The sequence below is a fragment of the Lepisosteus oculatus genome, chromosome 10 (genome assembly GCF_040954835.1).
Source record: "Lepisosteus oculatus isolate fLepOcu1 chromosome 10, fLepOcu1.hap2, whole genome shotgun sequence".
Lineage (NCBI taxonomy): Eukaryota > Metazoa > Chordata > Actinopteri > Semionotiformes > Lepisosteidae > Lepisosteus > Lepisosteus oculatus.
Genome location: NC_090705.1, coordinates 19,417,012 through 19,439,435, shown reverse-complemented (window position 1 = coordinate 19,439,435; position 22,424 = coordinate 19,417,012). Strand labels below are relative to the sequence as shown.

The window sequence follows — 22,424 nt, the reverse complement described above, 5'->3', positions numbered from 1 at the left end:
GGACAGTGGCTGTTTTGTAATAGAAAATAAAGCATCAGGCTCACTTTCCTAGCAGATTTCGATGCAAACTAGGGGAAGTGAAATTCATTACTCTTGCTGGGAACCTGCAAGCCTTCCAGAGGAGGATCAGGTGGCTTTGGACTATGCATCAAAAAGAAGTGGAAAGAGATTTGTCATTTTTCTTTTTTTTATTTTGCTTATTGATTATTTTTTTAAGTGTGCTCTATCAACTGAAAGCAAAACCTGCAAAAAAAAAACAGTATTATTGTGCGCTTTTAGTTTATATAATTACTTCAAAAAAGCTTCACGTCTTAGGAGTACATAAAGCTTTTGCAAGGTGACTACACAAACCCATTGCACTTAAATAAGATAGAATAAATTTACCTTCGCCTTTGGTCATGTTCAAAAGAGCCTAGATGGAAAGAAGTGCTCTACACCTATTACTTTTGTCATTTTCATGTTGCTTTATGGTACCTAATACACTCACATCTTATTACATAACTGTATTGGCAGCTGTAACTGCGACAGAGTAGCCCTGTTTAGGACCTGCTCTGCTCATCCCTGACGAGGAAGTGCCCTAGCCATAGTTTGCCTCACCACTGCTGCCTGGATGGACGTTTCCATAGTGTAGCTATCTTTCTGCAGTTGAAAAGCACAGAAGACGATGTTAAATGTGGGTGGTGTATTATGACGTTTATGGACTGTCCAGACAATGACCGTCCAGGACAGCATCCATTTTACTTCTGTCTATTCAACATCCACCCGTCTTTGCCCACGAAAGTGTCCACATCACCACAGCGATGACATGCTGGACTAACCACTGTCTTATCTGTTCAGTAATGTCAATCAGCTTGGCTTCCAAGCATTACCTGCAAAAGCAGCAATGTCTGTGGAAACGGAAGAGGACCTGAGGATCCAACCAAAAAGAGCGTGTTTTGCAGAATGCAGAAAGCTGCAGAATTGCAGTTGGTGTTATGGACTCCTGTAAATGGCCTTGGATGCCTTAAAGGATGATTCAGTGGAAAATGTAAATATTGCAATAAAGATAAGGCAGTAATTCTTGTTTGCCCTTGAGCACAGTTTAGCTTTAAATCAAAGTTGCAAACAGCATTTTATATAATCCATCCAGCAGCCCTGCCTACATGTCTGTGCATTTTCCTACATCTCTGTAAAAAACTGCATTTCTGTAGTCAGCATGTTCATGTGTATGTACAGTTGCAGTTAACATTCTGTGTCTGCGGTGCTTTGATATCACCGAATCTCAAGAAATAGACCAAGCCAGCGATGTGCAGCACACTGAAATATCAAGTGTTGTACTCGTAATGTGGATATTGTTGCACAATGATGATGCTGTGAGCAATGCTCTGCTCCCCTAGGAGTCACTCTGCTTGATATAAAGTGTTTGACAGATATATACATTTTTTGTAAGAGCAACATGGAATACAAATGTAAAGAGTGTTTCACCAAGACAGTCCACCAAGACAGAGCCCTTCTGTCCACTAGCTAAGCGCACAGTGGGCTAAACAGGCTTGTTCAATTTCCTCCTCTTGAGAAGCCTTCAGCTGCATGTCATATTAAACCCCAGTCCTTGAGCACTTACGATTCCTCTTCTCTTCTGGCCCCTGGTACCTTTTACATCCCACTGTAGTAGATGCTGATTTTCATGCCCTCATTTTATTAAATAAGGACTGGTTATGCATAGACTGATTTCTGTTGGGGAAGATTAGAGGTCTCTCCCAGTGAAAGCCAACTAGGGTTTTGGAAGAGTAATGAACTGATGGCTAATGGACTGCTGTTAACTATCCTGGACATTTTGGGAATTGAAAAACAGCAACAATGTTCAGTATTTGTCCAGTAGTTCTATTTCTTAATACCTTTCCAAGACAGTTATATGCTGCACCATACCATATAATACTGAAGTAAAACTTTTTAACTATTTTTTAGTAAAACTAATTTTAACTCTTATAAAATTGTGGAATGAAATAATTAAAGAATGGAAAATTGCTTGGACTTCACTGCTTCTGTATGGAAATACGCTTATGTTAATAGTTATATCGTCTTTATATCATATTTAGTTTTTTAACTTAGAAATTAATTTATATTCTTGCTTTCAGAACACCACGCATGTCTTTTGTATGGGCAGATATTTAAATGTGTATTTTTTGTAATCCTTTTACAAGACAGTTAGGTACTGTAACAATTGAATTCTTTGCTTGAAAATTGATTTAAACTCCAAAAGTGCTGAAAAACTCCAGGGCTTGTGTGCTATCAGCTGTAAGTGGCACTTTCTGTGCTGGGAGACGTTAGTGCACAGAAATGATCGATGACGCTGCAGGCGGCCTGATTACCCAATCTAGCAGGCCAGTCAGCCCTCCCTCCTGCTTACAGGCTTTTTTGTCTGGGGCTGAGCACAGACTGAATCAGCTTGCAAATAACATGCAAAACTCCTTCCTATCAGAAAAGATATAGTACAGAGATGAGAATGCACATCACCTCTTTTTGGGGGAAAAAAAATAAATATTTCATGCACTTAATAGAAGAGCCAGCTGCATGGGAATTGTGAGAAAGAAAAAAAAAAGTCAGAATATGCATAAAAACTGTTCAAGTGCACGAAGCAGCCCCATCTGGAAGACATCGAACAGAAATGAAGTTGTACAAAACCATTCCATTGATAATAAAGCTAATTTTTATGGGTCTGACAAGTATGTAATTATGTTCAGTGGTGCTTTTCAGATTTTATCACAGTCAATAAACCGCAGTGGTAATTTCATTCCCATTTGACATATTTACATGGAAACATTTGATTGGAGGAATTAGCAACCCTGAAAGCCTTGATAGATATGTTTTAATGATCTGTGACCTCTGCAGTCTCTCATCTGTTTGTTGTTGCCCCAGGAGAGAAGTCGTTCCTGTGTGACCTTTGTGGGTTCGCTGGCGGGACACGTCACGCCCTGACCAAACACAGACGCCAGCACACAGGTTAGTGACTGTCCTTCTCTGAGACCACCTTACTACCCATGCACCCTTTCACTGCCCTGCTGCAAGCCTGCCTTTTACACGCAAATCCTCCCGTATTGGATACACTGTAAAAATATCAGAGCCTGTTGAGATTTCTTAATTCTGATCAATAATTGTCATTGTGAAAGGGAGTTTTTTTTTAACATTCCATCAAACTCAACTCTTAGAAAACATTAGTTTGATACATAAAAAAAAGAATTTATCTTGGTTTTAATTACCTAACTTAATGGTAGTGATCTTTTTTGAGTATACCCTTTTCTTGTTTATAGAAAATCTTAAAAAGATTGTATGGTTATTGACAAATAACCATCCGTTTTTGCTAAACAATCCTGGCAAATACTGGATTTTTTGAGGTGTTGACGTTTGTCTGGGTAATATGGGTTACATGAGCAGTACCCACACAAGCAAAACACATGTGCATCACAGCACCCAGCACAAAAGGGAGAAAGCTCAAACACAGCAGTGTGATTGATTCACACTTATAGAACGCTTATTTTTATGCCATGAGAGTATGAGCATTGTGGAAAAACTGGACGTTTCTTTTCTTTGTGGGGTTGCTCATTTAAAATATGCCCGCTTTGTACAACAGTATTGTACATAATTTACATACTTTTAATTTGAAAGCCTGTCTGTTTAAATTGGACATTTTATTCATCAGGTCCAGACCACCACTGCATGTGGTCCAAAAGCTGCATATTGTGCCTTGGGACTATCGGATTTGTTGTTATGAAGCAGAGAATTTCCTGTAGTTATTCTTAATATAAATTCTCATTAGTTAGTCAGGTAGTACTTTTCCATTCTCAGGAAAATGATACTGTGTTAATAGGTGAGGAAGGTAAACTGAACTTACCAGTTACAGTATAACCACAATTTTGGGCAGCCTTTTCAGATTGCCATATAAATGTGTCCAGACTGGAACACATAGTAAATAATTACGTGCTGCAAAAGGACATTTACCCCATCACTCAATGAAAAACGTGTGCATTTTGCTCTCCATGTTTTAAATATCATAGTTTATAGCAGTTTTTTATTTTTAAATTTCCACCCACGCATTTAAAATTTCCACTGCAGTTTTTCCACATAAAATCGCAAAACAGTCTATTGTAGTTGATCTCTAAATTCCAAGCATTGCTGTAAATTGAAAAAATAACAATTTCTTCATGTTTTTACAAAGCATTAGTATCTATAGGTACAGTATATCTTATATGCAATACAATATAAAGAGTATGTTCTATGTACATCTTATATATAGTACAACGTAAAAATATCTGAGCTTTACCCATTTAAAATTAAATTCAATACTCTTTCAGACTGACAAATTGAGGCTGAGCTCTAATGATGGGTCATATACAGCACACATACTCATAATCCCTGAGTTATGTTCATGCTTTTTAATATGGTTCTTTTTTCCTTTGAAGTCTCATACAAAAAAAATAAAGTTCTTGTCTCTGGAAACAACAACACAAATAAAGAGAAAATAATCAGGAAGAATAAATACAGATTTTTTATAATGATTACTTTTTACATGTACCTCTGCCCACAGTTCTTCCTGAAAGCTTTTTTAAAAATAAAATCTGTGGTTGTCCTGCCATTTTACAATGAGCACCCCCTTAAGTACTTCTAGGGCTGTAGTACATGCATGCTGACAGACAACGCCTACCTGCTGCAGTAAATACAGTCAGGTGTATCAGTCTGCTCTCTGTAATGAGCTTACAGTATGTTTATTGTTACATTATCTCTATTTTAAAATGAGAGATTTGTACGGCTGTATTTATCCTGAATCACATGTTTCTTTAGACAGTCCTGCTTTCTTGTGCTGTGAAATGGCCAAACTAATTAATTACATTTCCTTAATTCATGTGATACACGGTACTTTAAAAAAACACCAGAACTCTGAATAGTGTTCTTTGTAAGATGCAAATACAAACAGATGCAAAACGAAAACGCAATGGTATGTTTCATACTAGCAGCTTTCTGGATACACATAAAACCTGCATTTTAAATGGTGAGATGAAAGGATTGTTAATTATTTGAGTACTGTTATTCTTCGGGATAATGAAACACTGAGCCCAGGGAGATTCCATGAAACTTGGTGTTTTGAGAGCTAAAATTGACCAAATGTATCGATGAAGAATCTTTTGAAAATATGTAACTTTAATTAATGCAAGAATAGTGAAAGATACACCCATACTTAAACATGGTTGAAGGTAGACTTGAGTGATGCTACCCACTCCAACAGTTCAGAGGAGCCAGGAACCCGGCTCTCTGAGGACTTGGACATGTCCTGGAAAGCAGAAAGTCACCACAGCGGTCCAAGACCATCATGTTTGTCTGATCCATCAGCTCATTATCACACTGGTGTGGCTGAAGCCAGAGAAACTCCAGGAAGTAATAACCTCCTCATCAGCAGAATGACTCTAACTGGTCTGTTGCATGAAAGTGATCTGGATGCTTAAAGACAATTCAGACGGATAAGAGACAAAACACCATCTTATACGTACCAGAGAACAGGTGGTGGCAGAGAGCATGGTGAGGTTGATTCACAGATGAATGCCAGTCGTGATGGAAGACTGTGTGGAGACGTCATTAAGAACTTGATGGGGACTCTTGCATTGTTCAAGCCAAACGGTTGGGCAATGGAAGCGAGATAATGGGGAAGGAATCTCCTGTATCACAAAAGTCCAACCGGTGCAGATTAAAGGCAGTGTTAGTATTTTTTCTATTCCTGCAAGGCAATCAAGGACTAGTTTTTTTAACATTGACAATGTAAGACCACACAGTGCAAGGATTAAAATAGCACAAACATGGACCAAATAGCTTCCTCTCGTTTGGACCCTTTCTAGTCAAAGCAAAGCATTAAGAAAGCAATGCATGAAGGTCCTCTCATGGCCATCCTAACCTTTCCAGTAGCACATCTATGGGACCAACTTATACCATGGAAAGGAGACAGGCATGACTGGCCATCCTTCTCCAGCTGGCTGCAGGTGCTCAGAAAGAGTGGGGGAACATCCCACAGAAGCCTGTTCAGAGGCGGATCAGCTTTGTGCAACACCACTACCAGGATGGGGTAAATGCCTAGTGAAGTCATGCCATAGGTAATACCTATGTGACATATTTCCAACTGAAAGTCTGTCACAATTCTTTCAACTCTTTATTCGGTGACATTTTTGTGATTTGGATTGATGTCAAATGTTTGATTAAATCTTTTAGACGAGAAAGCTGTGTGTTATTTTTGCTTTCATAGGCGTATAATTTATCTTGCATGTTGGCTGGGATGTTAGATATGCTGTACGTCTTGTGGTGACATTGTGACTATGACGTTCCTGTTCCGCACAGATCGTTGCGGCTCTTCAGGTGTGCTGTCCAAGGAGTTCATTGCCCTCTGCTGTGTCTTTTAGGGGAGAAGCCATTTCGGTGTGATTTGTGCAGCTTCGCCTCTACCACGCAGTCCCACCTGACCCGCCACAAGCGCGTGCACACAGGCGAGAAGCCCTACAGGTGCCCCTGGTGTGACTACAGGTAATGGCTCATTGACAGCCCGGGGGGGGCGCTCATCAGCTGCTTCGTTGTCTGGGACTGCTGGAAATTCCCCGTCGTTAAAATGCCATCATAGCACCAGTAATTACACGTTAAATTGCCAGTGAAATTGAAAAACTTTTTTACCAACGTTGCAGTCTTTTTTTTTATTATATTCTTTCATGTGCACCTGAAAAAGCAGAATCTTTTCTGAAGTGGTAGGAAACTCAGTTTAGCATAGCTGTTCTATTCCCTTTTCCATATGATTATGATTATTTCACCATGGGCATTGCATGGGCTTACTGCAGCATTGCTGATGTCATTTCTCAACTGAGCTTTGATAGATAACCGAATAGAAAGACAGCAGGAAATGTTTGTTGTTGATCTGTTTGTGGTGTGTGCAAGGAATTCAGATGGACAGATTCAAAGTAATTCATTTAAACCTATGTCTTTATCTGCTTCCAACGTCTGAGATTATTTTATTGCAGAAAAATAATTCCTTAACTTCAATAACCTTGGGGCTCCCTTAATAACATTGCAGATTTTAAAAAGAAATAAAGTAACAAAAATCTAGGGTATCATAAAAAAAAATAAATGTCTTATGTTTTGGTTCATCATGGACATTTCTTACAATATGGTCATATACTGTATGTGCGGTAAATCTTATTGAACAGTACTAAACTGTAGTACTTTGCACATATATGATACAGCACCGAAATATAACATTTTGTTGTTAATGCTGTATCATTGTATTGACCTTTACTGAAAACAAGGAAAATAATGTACCAATTAACCCAAAATACAGTACAAAAGAAAATCTGTAGTTAGCTTCATATGTTTTGTTTTTCCCAGCACACAATTGTAGTGCAGCTTCAAGAGTTTTAAAACCAGTTTCTTGTAAACACTCCACTCCCTGAAGTGTTTTGTCCAATTCCTCTTATTTTTTCTGTTGATCTGTGCAATCTGTTTAACCCCACCTGACCTTAGCTGTATTCCTGTGAGGGCTCTGCAGTGACCACCGTTTCTAAAAATTTTAGACATACCTGTATTAGAAGTAGCCCTTGGATCATTATCATATTGGATCAATTCAAGTCATATTTATCCAAAATTAAAATTAAGCAAGGTTTTCGTACTGACTTGTATAGAGAACCCTTGTTTGAAGAGCACACAGTGTGTGTGTGCCACTGTAATTGGGTAATAATATCCGTGAGATTGTGTGCAGCATATTTCAGACAGTCTGAGATATGTAGATGACAGATTGATTCAATTTGAAATAGTGAGGCTGTTTTGAAATGCTGTCAGTTAGCATGCTGAAAACGGAGATAATCCAGGGATCTGAAACAGACATTTCCAAGCAGAATGGATTGTCATATTGTGCAGTCATGCTCTATAAGTTACACCTGTATTTGGAAGGGTGAGGCCAGTTCTTCAAAATGAAATATGTACCAAAAGTTAGGCTTGCATGTCAAGAGAAAGACATCTGTTTCAGTGAAGAGACTCCAGTTGATGTGTAGCAGCTCCGGAAATGCAGTGACATGGAGGAAATAGACAGGCAGACAGAGAGATAGATTAAATGCTTCAGATTAGAGGCAGGATTTAAATTTAACAAATGTGTCGTAGTCTAATACAGTATGTTAAGTTTGTCCAATGACCTCTGCTGTGCCTGTTGCAATGAAGCTTTGTCTTGTTCAGTTAAAGTGTGAATTATCTATTTAAACAAGTAACTAATTCCAAGTCTAATTGGATATGTGCTGTACCTCCAGTACTGTTATTTCTTAAGTGACATCTGTTGATCTCATTAGCAGTACCCATAGCTGTGATGCAGTGCTAGTTCCACTCTGCCAAGTTCTTTACACCACTGGAGGTGCACGTTACCCAGGAAGATGTGCTCTTGCAGAATCCAGCTGTTCTACAGGACAACGAGCCAGTGCTGTGTCCCTCTGTCCCGGGAGACAGAAGGAGCAGAAAGCAATCGTGTGACCATCAATCAGCTGACTTTATTCTCCTTATAAAAGTGAAAACATCCTTCAGTTCTGACAAGACACTTCTTGTTTTTTTTTAATTGGTCATGATATAAGTGCTTGTAACAGTATTGAACATCATGTTCTTAAGCCAAAATAGGAAAAACAAGCTTACTACATCTTTTATTTTAATTAAGTAAACAGTTTTTTTCAAGTCCAGAAAATGAAAGAAAATGTCTTAGTATTTATTGGTAAATATTCAGATTAGTGCTACCTGTTATTATGATAAAAAACATGCTGCGTAATTATAGAACACATAAATAAACCTATGCCTCTTTGGGCTCTTTTAAAGTGATGAATGCACAGGCATGCATGAATGCTACATGTTCTGATAGCGATTGATATTTGCAGATTGTTGTTTTACAATAACAGATTAGAAGCCCAATTAGCGTTTTGGTAGCCTGAGGCCTTTGTTCTTTCTCAGATTTTTGACCCCTGCTGCTTGGTAAATCCAGGCCTGGCAGTCTACCACCAGTGGCAGACAGCTATGACTGTAACAATGGCTGATTGTGTGACATGCATTGATTTAAATTTGTTTGCATCAAAATTAATCCATGTAGTTTATTTAAGGCTCTGCACATCCACCAATAAGATAGATTTAGGTAAATTAGTGTCTTTTAAAAATTTAATTGAAGTGCACTGCATTCTGTTATGTAATCGGCACTGGGTCTTCATGCTTGACACAGAGCCTTTAGCCACATAACCTTCTGTTTGTTGCGTGGAAGCTTTATGACCCTGTAAAATTGATAAAATTATCTAAAACTCTACCTAGACAAATTGTAACATTTTTACTATATATCATCTATCTAACCATCTGTCTATCTAGGTTTTTGTGACCTTATGGATGTATATAACAGATGAAATAGCTTTTAATTCTAATTAACTCTTAGAGAAGTTAATCCTTGGGCATGCTGTGAACTGTGGCAGTTCTTAGCAATTGAATAGCAAAGAATGAAAAATGCATTTTGAAGGTAATTTGTCCTTTTGTTTTTTAAGCATTTGTCACAGTGAAAAATCGGTACTTGTGCCTCTTCTGTCTATAAAAGAAAAAAAATTAAACCTGTCTGGAAATAAGCGAAGTCTACTGAATGTCATTGGGTCTTACCAGAGATTGGCCCAAATATCAGTGCTTTACATGTAGAAATTCATTACATACTGTATATCGCTAATCTAATAATGTAGACATTTCATTTTTTGTGTAGTTTCAAATTGATTCATTCTACTTCTTGTTGCCTTCATTAATGTGAAAAAATATGAGCCTTATTTTTTTTTCAAAATAACAGTTCTCTTTCTGCCTAAAGCAATCAAAACAGGAACATCTCAACTCTCTTTCGAATTGCTTGCCCTTTGTGGTAAGTTCATTGCTATAGATGTCTTTTTATTTTTTATAAATATACAGGCAACAGAACAAGTAAGACATGACAAAATCACAATTAACAGTCATTGCATGTATATCATGTTTGATATACTAAAGGATGCCAAAGTAACAAACATGCAGTCCCCACTTGAATGACATGCAGCAGCCCCACGACACACTAGATCAGGAGGAAAAGTGAGGTTTTACTTCACCAGTGGGATAAAGGGGACACTTTAGGGATGCCAGAGTGAAATACAGCCAAAACACTGGGGTTAGCACCTCTACTCTTATGAATAGAGTACCATGGTGTGTTTAATGACCAAATACTATGGACCTCAGGTTAAACAGTGGTGGTTCTTAAATAAAAACCTGCTATTACTTGAGATTTCTCTGTGCCTGGATCTCATAGGTATCTCTATAGGTGTTCATAGAAGAGATTCATATGACCTCTCACATAATGCTTCAAAATTCAGAAAGATCCTTGTGTTGTACACAGAAATTATTTCATTCGTTTATCCTCAAAGAGCTCAGATCTTTTTAGCTTGCAGTAAATGCAGAAATCTAAAGAAGGAGGTCTCGTAATATTCATTATTTTAGCTTTCTATGCATTAATAATTTTTCGAGTCGGAATGAAATACTGACCTTGCGAGGGACTGCCAAGTTAGGAGCAGAAATGCAAATGGCTTGCTGGTACCCCAGATACCTTGCGTTGAGTTTGGAAATTTAAAAATCCACTTTTTAAAGACTAATTAAATGCTTTCATTAGCGTTTGAAAGTACGGGCACTATATTTATATTCAGAAGAGGTTGAAAAGATTTCTTTTTAAACATCCTACAGAGCTTGAAACAATGCCTTGCCTTTGCTGGCAGGCCAGTCAAGCTGGCAAAAATTTAAACTCTAGTAGACTAATTAATATTGTAGAATGCATCAGCTTTTAGGAATTTGACACCTGCTGACTCTTAAACACATTTTGTGCTGTTTAAATATGACAATTATGTCATTTACATATCTAAGAGATTTGTGTGGCGATGCACATCCCCCAGGGCTCTTCGTATTTATTTATATATTTATATTTTCTTTCCATTGGATGAAAATCACTCATAAATTTAGGCTCACAGATTCTGGTTTTGTTTAATATGTCAGTTATAATTACGGTTTTAATGATTATTTTATAATCCCACGGCACACAAGGAAAGATCTTGTCTTCAGTGGAACCAGTCAGGCTTTGTGTGACAAAGTTTTCATGTGGATGAAACAATTTGTGCGACTGAGATAATCGGAGTCCGTATAATAATTTATGGTAAATTTGAATTAAAGACAGTGATTTCCAGGCATAACGGAAAGGGTGCTTTTTCCCAGTGTATTGTTCTAATCAGCTCCTGGTGATATCAAGTCAAGCGGAATTTGCTGCCTTTTATTAAAAAGGGCATCTTCTCTTCATCTTTGTCGTTGTAGCTTGTTTTTGAGACAATTGCAGCCTCCGAAGAATCATTCAAAACAGTCGATCTTTCTTACCCAGTCTTACAAGAAAATAGAGAAATATTATTTACATTGCTCATTTTGCATCTTAACCTCTCTTGGCATTATACTTTGTTGATCAGTAGTCTTCCTGTTCAAACTGCCTTTGTTTCAAAATACTTAATTATCTGTGGAGGACACTCTCTGAGCTGGGCGATCACAATCATTTCTCAGTGTTGCTGTTTATTTTATTTTTCTGACAGGCAGTAAAAGAAAGTGTTTCAGGAGTCATATCCAAAATTTCTATCTTTAGTCACTTAACAGACATTCCCTGAGAATAACAGAATTGTTGTAGACCTAAACCTGGTTTATATTACACTATTTTTGTGACTATAAACTGAATGCCGTTAACACCAAAAGACAGAAAAGGCTGTAATATTGTATAAATAATAGTATTATATTAAATAATACAGAGGTTTATGTGAAAAGCAAATTGCTTTGTTTCCTATCTTATTAAAAATCTGTTCAAAAACAGTACTGCACATCAAATTTAGACTTTAATTGTTTCTCCTAATTTAATTTGTTAAAATTAATCCTTTAAGGGTTCAAAGTGGTAGACCTTTAAGTTTTTTTGTAGGTCTGTTTTTAAGCCCTGCAGGAGGAAGAAAACAACCTTTTATTACATATTTAAATAATCTGAGACACTTTAGTTGCTTTTAGGCTTCTGTGTTTTTCAGCCGTATCAATGTAGATCCTTAGTTTTTCTTCAATTATTGTCAGCTGTGTGGTATGGAGTGTGTTTACCCAACACCTCCTCCCACTGGTGGTGAAGAAGATGCAAACTGTTGGCAATGACTGGGTGCCTGTATTTGCACCTCATTTTGACCGAGCTGTTTTAAACCGCCTGGTCCTCTCTGAGGGAATTGGCCCTCTTGAATTACTGTTCCCAGTCTCATTATCAGAAGGCAGAAAGCAGCCTATGGGGACCAAGCAACTGTTTATATGGGATAAGTGTGTCTAGTCCCACAGGGGCCTGCTAAGTTTGTTTGACCACTGGGCTTGGACTCCCATCCTCTTCTCAGGGCCTCCACAGAATTCCAAGCATGGAGAAAGTGGAAAGAATTGCCAACCTCCTCTTTCACAAACAGGCCATTACCCTGAGACTGCTTGCTTAAAACACCTTTTGTGTAAAATACTGTACATTAATCACGTACTGTGGAAAATGTGGAAATTGTGCAATGCACTAGCTGCTCTGGAATCAGTCCTGTGCCCCAAGAAATGTCTTACACTGGCAGTCTAAAATAACTTTTTCTTTTTAGTCTTGAACAGAGAAGACTGAGATTTAAAACTGAGATCAGGAGGCACTTCTTTATACGAAGGATTACGGGAGTTTGCCCTGCCATGTTGTCAAAACCGATCCTGACACTACTTTTTGGAACAGCTAGATGAGATCCTTGGATCATTTAGGTGCTAAAATTGAGATGAACCAAATGGGCCAATTTACAACCTCTTGTTGGCAAATGTTCTTATTTGATTAGCTCACTTAACGTTTGCTGAAGTAATAAATATATTTAAATCAGAGCTGATGCACATTGATTTTCCTTCTGTCATTGGTGGTATGAAAGAACTTTTTGAATGATACATTATATATTGTATTTTAAATTAATAGCAGTGCCTTGTGATGCCTGACACAAATACATCCAATGTGTGCCAAGCACTGCCCACCGTGCTGTTAAATTACAACTCATTCCCAAATTGGCATGGAAATATCGCTTTTCTGTTAACATTTTAAGGACTTTACTGGGAGAAGATTATGAGGCCATTGTACTTGCCAATGGCCACAATTGTCAGAATTAATACATCTTTTTTTTTGTTTAATATTACAGAATAATTTCAGCTACGTTTTAAGCTGAAAACTGTATATTATGCAAAATACATACATATATATATACCAATGTAGTTCAGGTGGGTAGCTGCATCAGCATGCGTAGGCTGCAAAGGAAAAAGTAATAGGTTTATTCCATGCTGAAAAAAAGAAGAGAACACAACGTTTCGGCCGTGGAGCCTTCTTCAGGTGTCAATATATACCAATGTATATTTGGTAACGTTTGCAAAATGGTGGTTCTGCTTCCAAGCCAGTTCATCCCGTCTTCCCATCACCTGGAAGCTGGCAGCCTGAAGTAGAGGTGCGGGATATGCTGCCGAATGGGTCTGAACCGAGCCGTGACACACAAAAGAAAAGACCTGCTTTTTGCGGGCCACAACATAATTGGACTTGTTTTCAGGAAGCACAAAACAAAGCGTCTTGATAAGTGAGGCGGTGTTGTAAAAGTAAAACTAATTTTGCCTTCATTCACATGAACTATAGTAGGAGGACGGTTTATTGTCCCTGGGAAGGTGATAAGGGAGAGTAATTGTATATTATACTGTCCGAGAACATCTGCCTGAAGACTGCTGGAGCAATTCATCTATCATGGCCGATGCAGCATTTTTTTTTGTCTTTCAGCCTTAACCCATCCCCACTGCTGGTCTGTGGGAAGGTTTTGATAGGGACTGTGCCTGGACTGGGGATCACATTAATCAGTCCCCTTGTTCAACACTCCAGCTGACATAATTACAACCTGCGCACAGCAGTTATTCAAGGCGAGTCCTTGTCACTCGTGGTGCAAAACTACACAGCTCAGATCCCCAAGGAGATTGCCTTATCACACAGAACAAGGGCTCACCGGAGTTGAAGAGAATAGAAATGGGAAAATGTCTTTCGGGAGCACTATATATTCCTTTAAAATAAGACGTTTGCAAGAGTTGCGAGGGACAAAGATGAACGTTGAGCAAGTTTCTAAAAAAAATGAACTGTTTTTTTCTTTCTTTTTGTAAAAGATTATTCAGACATTGTACAAATGTGAGTGTATATATGCTGTGTACTGCATGTCCTCATGTACTGTTAGTGTTGAGGTGCCATTCCTGAACACATTAGGTTGTTTTATGTTATAAAGTCAGTAGTTTTCCAAACTCTGTGCTTCAAGCCCTGTAGGGTCTGTTTTGCCATTAACTGCTTTATGTTCCAATCTGCAACGAGACTGTAAAGCTGTTATATATATATTTCACTACATACAGTATATTCTGTAGGAATATAGTATAAAATATATAGGAAAAATATTTTTAATTTTGATTTTGTCTTTTCTGACAAAATAACAGTATATTGATTTTTTTTGTCTGTGTTAGGTTGAGGAAATAATCGCTTTCTGATCATAAGGTTCCCAGATGATATTGCATGATGTTCTATTTGCAGATATTTTCAGAGTATAGAACAAATACTTTAAGCCATACTGTATTTCTGACAAACACTTTTCAAATTAAACAGATGGCTGCAACTGTTTTTGTCATCTCCCAACTGTTTTGTTTAATTCAATTTTTTCAAATTTCTTTTAAATAACCTGTTGTTTACCTTGATCGGTTTTCACTCAAAGCTTTTTAAGTTAAATTAAATGGATAGAGCAAACTTTTTTTTTCTTTTTCTTCAAAACTGTTACTGTACATGATTGTTATATCATATCTATTGATGGATTTTATTTGTAATTGATTTTGTAGAAAGATCAAGCAATTCAAATTTTTCAAATTAGAAATATTTTTTTTCTAATTATTGAAGCAATGCATTTCTACAGTGTATTCATGGACAGAAATGCTTTTCTCCTACTCAGCATCACAATTTCAGGGTGTGATTGTGATATTCACGGATGTTCACCCAATTTTGTGTTGTGGAGTGGTGCTGAGACTCATAGTGCTTATTTCATGCTAGTGTTGTTTGCGAGTGCCTTCAGGTGTTATAGGGCTGTCCCTAGTTCAAATGAACTTAAGCTTGAGCAGTTCTCCCAAAATACTCTAAAATACTTTGGACAGATGTGCAAATGTGATTGATGTACAGTAAACTGAAAACTATTTGAGACCTTTGTCTTATCCCATGAGCCACTTGAGCTCTGCAGTGTCTTTTAATGTATTGATCACTCTTTCTTATCAAAACACATTTAAACAAAACAAAATAAAAAAAACAACTCTTGATCAGGTTTGTGAGAACCTGGCCGGTCAATCTTTTTATTCCTGCTATATAATCAGATGTACTGTACATCCTCTTCACATTGCAGCTGGTGTGTTTATAACACTGGGATCTGCAGTGTGCATGCGAGTACTCATATTTACTGTTACCTGTTGGTTGTTAACATTTAACAGGATTATCTGGTTGATTTCTAGCACGTTTGTTAGAATCCTACCACCTGTATTTCTTAAATGCATGCAGGGCTCCTCATATTTGAGCTATATACTTGTTTTTGGAAAGTTTGGAGCTGGGTGTTCTTCAGAGGTCAAGTTTCTCTCTGTATGTGAGTGAATCTTTACAGTGATGATAGAGCTTGGAGAAGAAAAGATATCTGACTATGGAGTAATAAACAAACACACTTTCAACTGCCTTACTTGTTTGATGTTCATTGTGTCAGCACAAGGGAACCTTCCAATAAACCAGCTGTTGCTAAAAAAAAAAACGCTTAGGTTTAGGTTCAGCCATCGAGTCATGGCTCCTCCCACCTTTCGCCTGGAGCCTTGTGCTCCATAAATTAAGTGTAGATGGTAGAATGACGCTACATTGCAGGCTATCAGGAAATAAATACCATGCTCTACACATGCAGTTTGTGTGTGCAGGTATTATGTCTGTGCAGATATTTCCATGCTATCTCAAAAAACTGTCTGGCTGTCAGTTAGGGAGAATTACTGATAATACAGAGCATGTGAGGTAATGTATGAGCTCTTTAAGATGTTGAAAGAAAAAATCCAATCTGTTTAGCTTTTTATACATTATTTCTGAATTTACAAGTAAATGGTGATGAGGTAATAACGGAAAAGTCCTGTGTTTTAACAGAGAAATAAAGATCATCACTTAAATTCCACGTTCACCATTAATATTGAATTTTCTGCTTTCTAAATTAGGAATCACCCTTGTCGCCTTTCCTGCCTCCCTGGTCATATCTCATATCTGCTAAGGCAGAGTTTTGAAAATGCTCTGCCTTCCTTCTTAGTCCTCTGTGGATATTGCTGACTCTTCAAGATTAATTGTCTCTGTTTAAAGGGTCTTAACAATGCTATTAAAACACTTGGCTGTACAGTAAACTTTCTTTAGTAAATGTTTTTTTTTTCTGAATCTGAAAAGCGCTTTTGTCTTGTGCTTCAAGGTCCAACTGTGCCGAGAACATCCGGAAGCACATTCTGCACACAGGCAAACATGAGGGAGTGAAAATGTACAATTGCCCCAAGTGCAGCTATGGATCCAATGCCCCAATGGATTTCCGTAACCATCTGAAAGAAATGCACCCGGACATTGAGAATCCTGATCTGGCTTACTTACATGCAGGTACCTGTACTTTCTCATTATATTTGGAAGGTCTGTGCTTTGGTTGTTCCAAAAGCGACATTTCCTAAGAGGCGTGAAGTCCGGACTGGGTGTGTTAAAAATGTCTGGTGGGTACACACAGAGATTAGTTTTATCCTGGTTTGATTTCACAATAACAAGACACCATGGCCCTGGTTCTGGAAGTCCATGGGGAGTTTTATAAAGTGTAGCCTGATTAGGGCACATTTCTATTCTTGCCTGTTCCAGGAGCTGAGAAAAGACGCACAAGCTAAGGTGGTGAACAGGTTCTAATGCAGGAGTGGACACTTTTCTTTCACTGCTAATCTGCCCTCAGACTGCACTTTCTGTTATTGCAGGGTTTTTTTTCTTGATTTTTATGTGTGTGTAGGTATAACATCATACAGCAGTAGGTTTCAGGAAAGAGCATGTGTCTGTGGCACTACCATCTCCAGTCAGAGTGTCAAGTATTTACAGTATTTGTGCACTAGCACTCAATCTCCTTTCAGTGACATTACTATGTTGGTCTTCAGACTGGCAAATTTGCGTTTCTTCAAAAACGGTGCATTTTGTAAAGTCAGAATATGAGTGTAAGCAGAAGAATGTACTGCACATTGAGGTATTTTTCAGGGGTGTATAAGTATAAGACCTTAAGCTGTAACAGACCATGTTGCTCCTTCTGATGTTTGGGGTTGCTTCAGGTATTGTGCTGTCATAGACTCACTGTGCTAGTAGTGCCCAAGAGAGTTCTGACAGGCTGAAGGGCCTTCTCCTTCTCATGGTCTTACCCATCTGAAAGAGCTCTTCTCTTGGCTGCTTGTGTTGTAAACACACACATTAACACGACTTCCAGTGCAGAGCAGACATAATTACAGAATACCATTGTTTAGCTTTAAATTATTAAAGAAACAGACATCACTATGGTGACTGTAATAGTAGCACAATATAGAAAAAAAAAACATTCACCTTTTCCTGACTACTGTACCTAATGGGTCATTTCCTTGTTAAGTGTACTGTAGCAATATCAGTGCTCGGCAAAAACATATCTACAGAAAATATAATATTGATCCTGGCTATCTAGCAGTATTGGTAAGAGTACGCTTACAGTAGATGGCCTTTTGAGTTATACTGAATTGTGACTGAGCAATCTTTAAAATAGTAATGGTAAAATCTCCCTCCCTTACTTCATTTGAGTTCTAGTTTTCAGAAAGGCATTAGCAGGAGATGAAATCTTCGAGTATAAGCGACCACACTAATATCACTGGGCAAAATTCCCAACAGTAGGACAAACATCTTAGCACCCAATTATCAAGATCAAACTCATGGCCAGGTGTTATTTGTTCTGCAGCACAATTTTTGCACAGGGTCTCAGTGCCAGTGCTAGTGACAGTGGCCAGTGTGCCTCTTGAGGAGTGGGCTCGCTGACATTACCCTCTGAAGTGGCACAAAGCGCATTAGGATCCCGCATTTGCATTACGAGAGCTGTGTCAGGGGAGGCTTTTTTTCTCAGTGCAGTCTTTGGGGCAGGCAGTGCTGTAGGCTATGAATGGGAGGCTCTAATAGCAGAAACTGAAACACTGTCAGACAGGAAAACGTAGGAAGGAAATTATACATTTATCATTTAAATGTAAAAAGGGAGGAAAATAGACAGACATCATTTAAAAATATAATATTGTGCTGTTTTTTTGTCCATCTGCTTAAGTCTATGCAGACAATATGCAGTATGTAAGCTGTATACATGTGGTCTACATATCAAGAATTAGTTTTTAATAAATGAAAGATGTAAGGAAAATGTTTGTTTCCTGAAAAATCCCCATTCTTCAAATGAGAGGGCCTGGAAAGACACCGTTTGAGGGTGCAGATCCCATGTCTGCTCTTTAAACATCATTGACATTCAAATGTGGAATTTGGCTCCAGCCTAACGAGAAAAGGTGTGGACAATGTGTGCCAGGTCCTGCAGCTGATACCGAAGGAGGCACAAGAGGATAGTGCTGCGTGAAAGGTGATTTAAAACAGCTAGCTGCTTTCAGAGGGCTTTCGGTGCGACTGTCAACAGTAAGATGTGCAGTCAGGTCACTGAATCTTCGGTGAAACATGCAAAGGAGTTTGTTTTTCCCCTGTCTGACAATCTGCAGGAACATAGCCTAACTAGGCTGCGGCTCCATCATAACTCTGGGATCCACAGAGTCCTTGCTGCAATCACTCGCAGACATCTGCAGATTTGAGCACTGATTCAGAATAACCACGTTTACAGTAATCAGAAAGCCAGGCATTCGTTTGATTTATTCAGTACTATCGACATATCAAGGCATTAAATAAAAGACACCTTTGTACACAAAACACTCATTGCATCTAAGGAAGACTGTGCACACAGAAAACAGTGAAGAAGAAAAAACTTTATTGGTTTTAAATATAGAAAATGTTTAATTCCTGTTTGCATACTCTTTGTAACAGAAAATTACATTTTACGAAGAAAGCAAAATTGCAGTGATAAAAAGTCATTTTGTTGTGTTTCACTTGTGTTTGCTTCAGAAGTTGCTCCCTCCCATGCCAGGGCAATAGGTTTTGCATGTTGTCCTTGCCCTTGCACCCTGGTTATGAAATCAACCCTTTAGATGTTTCTTTTTTGGCAAGGGAAACTCTCTTTTTTCTTGTAAATGTCCAGACATGCTGTCCTAATCTACATTCTGCTTTTATCAGCTGCTGGTTCAGCTTCACTGTGGAACTCTAGACAGTTTCAGGTTAACCTGGAACAGCAATCTCTACAGGGCCTGCTGTTGTTGTTTCAACAGATCTGAACCACACTAGGACCCCACAGAATCCTGGGAAAACAGGCTGGGGGTGTGACCAGCTGCAACTGTGTTTTTTGTTTTTGGTTGTTGTTGTTTTCTATATAGCATATCTTCACAGGGTGATGTAATGCCCAAAGGAGGACCTATCAGCTCTCCAGCACCTGAGAGAAGCAGGGCACTGAATTTAGCTCTGTGCGGGGCCTGGATTCAATACAGCCAGCTCTGGGGTGGGTATAGGAACGTACTGTTACAGCTGATCCAGCCCCTGGGACAATGGGAAACAATGACACATGCGGTGGGAACGGCTGGGCAAACTCTTCTAACCACTGAATGCAAGGAGAAGAATTGTAGAAGCATAAAGGGAAGGAGTTTAGACAATCTACAGTACAGTATGTTGTAAAACATGAGCATTAGCTCGACTGCACAAAAGACCTTTAGTTACTTTATTTCTTGTTTTCTTGTGAAAGTTTAAAATAAAAGTTTTTTGTTTGTATAGCTCCTTTCATGCTCGGCGCAGCTCCGCATGCTTTGCATACAGAATAATTGTTGTATACAGACAAAAATCAGTATAAAACATCCTATAAAAACACAATGTCAAAAAATGAAACACAGGTCGGAAAGCAATAACCAGTCATTATTTAGAATGAAAATTAAATGACAATTTCATTAAAGTTCCTAAAAATAATATGAGAATTAGTGCACAATCCCATAAAAAAAACAAATTAAAAGTGAAGTAAAAATAACTACAACAATACAGAATTAAATCAAATCATATGGAAATCATATGAAAATAATTATTTTATAAAAGTCAGCTTCTGATCTAGGTTTTAAGCAAAACAAAGGCGTATTTCAATCTGATTTCCTTAATACCTGAATAGATTACATAAATTATTAAATTCTCTGAAATGACCTCTCTGTCAGACATTTGGTATCCCAGTCCAAAGTGTGAATGTTAGGCCCTTACTTTTCTGATTGTGATAAATAAAACACAAAATAATAAAAAAAATCAGATTCTGTAATCCCTGCTTCATCGTTTGACAGGAGGCGATTCCAGCTGTGGTCCGTGGTTCCAGCTGTGCTCTTTGGTGACTCTCAGGTTCTGTGCTCCTGCATGACAGTGCAAACACAGGATGCCCTGGACAGCCTTTAGCTGTAATCATCCTGCACAGCATGGGGTCTGCTTTTATGGCCTAACTTGAGCTTCTTTGCTTCTATTGCACAAGGAACAAGTAATAGGTTTATTCCATGTTGAAAAAAAGAAGAAAGAAAACACAATGTTTCAGTTGTGGAGCCTTCTTTCAAGCTATGAAAACATTTAAACATCAAATCAAAGGCAGGAAAATGCAAGACAAAAAAATCACAGATGAGGGAAGAGAAATTAACAAGTTAGATATTGCATTAACCTGCCTATGGCTGTAGTCTGTCGTAATAACACGTGGACTTTTAGTGTGAAGCAAATCATGGTTGATGGCTAACCATGGTATTTTCTTTTGAAAGCTGAAGATCAAATAGGCTCCCTCTTGTCACAGCTTAAACTGTCGACTTCCAGTGGACCATCAGCGTGATTGGCAGCCACAGGATACACGTCCATCCTGAAGAATTTTAATTTTCACATAGTGACTAGAATGAAACTTCCACCTGGCATGAAAGGGCTGACTCTCCGTGCTCAAAGAAACAGGGAAAGGGGGAGCTGGACCTCACAAGTGAATCAAAAGATATGAAGTCTCACCAAGAAATACTGCTGATGATACATTATTGTAGCTATTAAATGGTAATGACAGGAATCTGCCTGCTGGATTGAAGGAGAGCACCATACTCGTCAGGAAGCAGGACAGTCACTGCCTTCCAAGTTTGTTAAATTATGACTGGAAGACCTTTGTCGTCCGAGTTTAAGGCAACCCACCATTATTAATGAAAAATAGCGAAGTGCTCAGGGCATGCTTGCAGTGAATGTCACTTTTTTATCCTTGCTAATGGTCATTTTTCATTATATTACAAAGTGTGCTCCTGTGAAAATGCAAAAAAGAAGGACAAAAACGAAGCAAACGCTAGACATTGACGCCCTTTTATTCACGCATTATCACCTTCTGCAATAATTAGAGAATTTTTAGAATTTATACATTCTTATTTTCTTGTTTTGTTTTTGTTGTGGAATTTATTTGATATATTACATTTTAAATGTCTTTCTCAGAGAGCTCTGATCTTAAATTAAGGAAAGTTCTATTAAAAGGTACATTTAATAAAATTTAAGAATTTTCCAGAAATGTGCTGTAACGTATATCCTAACCTATTCTGTTAAGGCATTTTTGTATAGTATATAAGGAGTTAAAAGCAAAGCTTGTAAAAGGCTTATAATAGTGTAATATTTTGGTAAAAACTAAATAATGTGTCTGTACTTTCAGATCTGCTTATACAGACAGGAAAAAACCTGCACTAAGTGTTGCTACTGTAGCTTTGCTTCTTTGTGTACTGTTTGGATCTTGATCCACTATGAGATTTAATATAAAATCCAATTTTATTTTGTTGTCTTACAAAAATTGCACCAGTGAACCCTTGTTAATCTAGATCGATTTCCAAGTTCACTATTGATTCCCATCCTTAAAAAATACAATATATCACTGACTGTTTTATAACCTGACAACAATTGATAAAGTATCTGCACAGGAAGTGTCAGAAGAGGTTAATATTTATTGATTTTGATTTCACTAAAAACAGGGTAGATTTGCTGTCAAAATGGTATGGTTAGCAGCTTTAGAGGGCTTTAAATGTGCTGGTTCCAAGCTGTTTTTAATATACACCGATCTGGTATTCAGGATTTGTAAAAGGGGGGAAAGAAAGAGAGGTGACAGATCTTTAATTCAGAAAGT

General features: G+C 38.0%; 1 protein-coding gene across 2 annotated transcripts in view; it reads left to right on the top strand.

Annotated features, from left to right (window-relative positions):
- znf407 (zinc finger protein 407) overlaps window positions 1-22,424 on the top strand; it is a 225,630-nt gene that overhangs the window by 136,146 nt on the left and 67,060 nt on the right. For both annotated transcript variants that reach the window (XM_006635671.3, XM_015357157.2), the window contains exons 6-8: window positions 2,896-2,979; window positions 6,417-6,537; window positions 16,590-16,768. In XM_006635671.3, coding sequence (XP_006635734.3) covers window positions 2,896-2,979; window positions 6,417-6,537; window positions 16,590-16,768 — 384 coding nt within the window. The remainder of the gene's footprint in view (window positions 1-2,895; window positions 2,980-6,416; window positions 6,538-16,589; window positions 16,769-22,424) is intronic.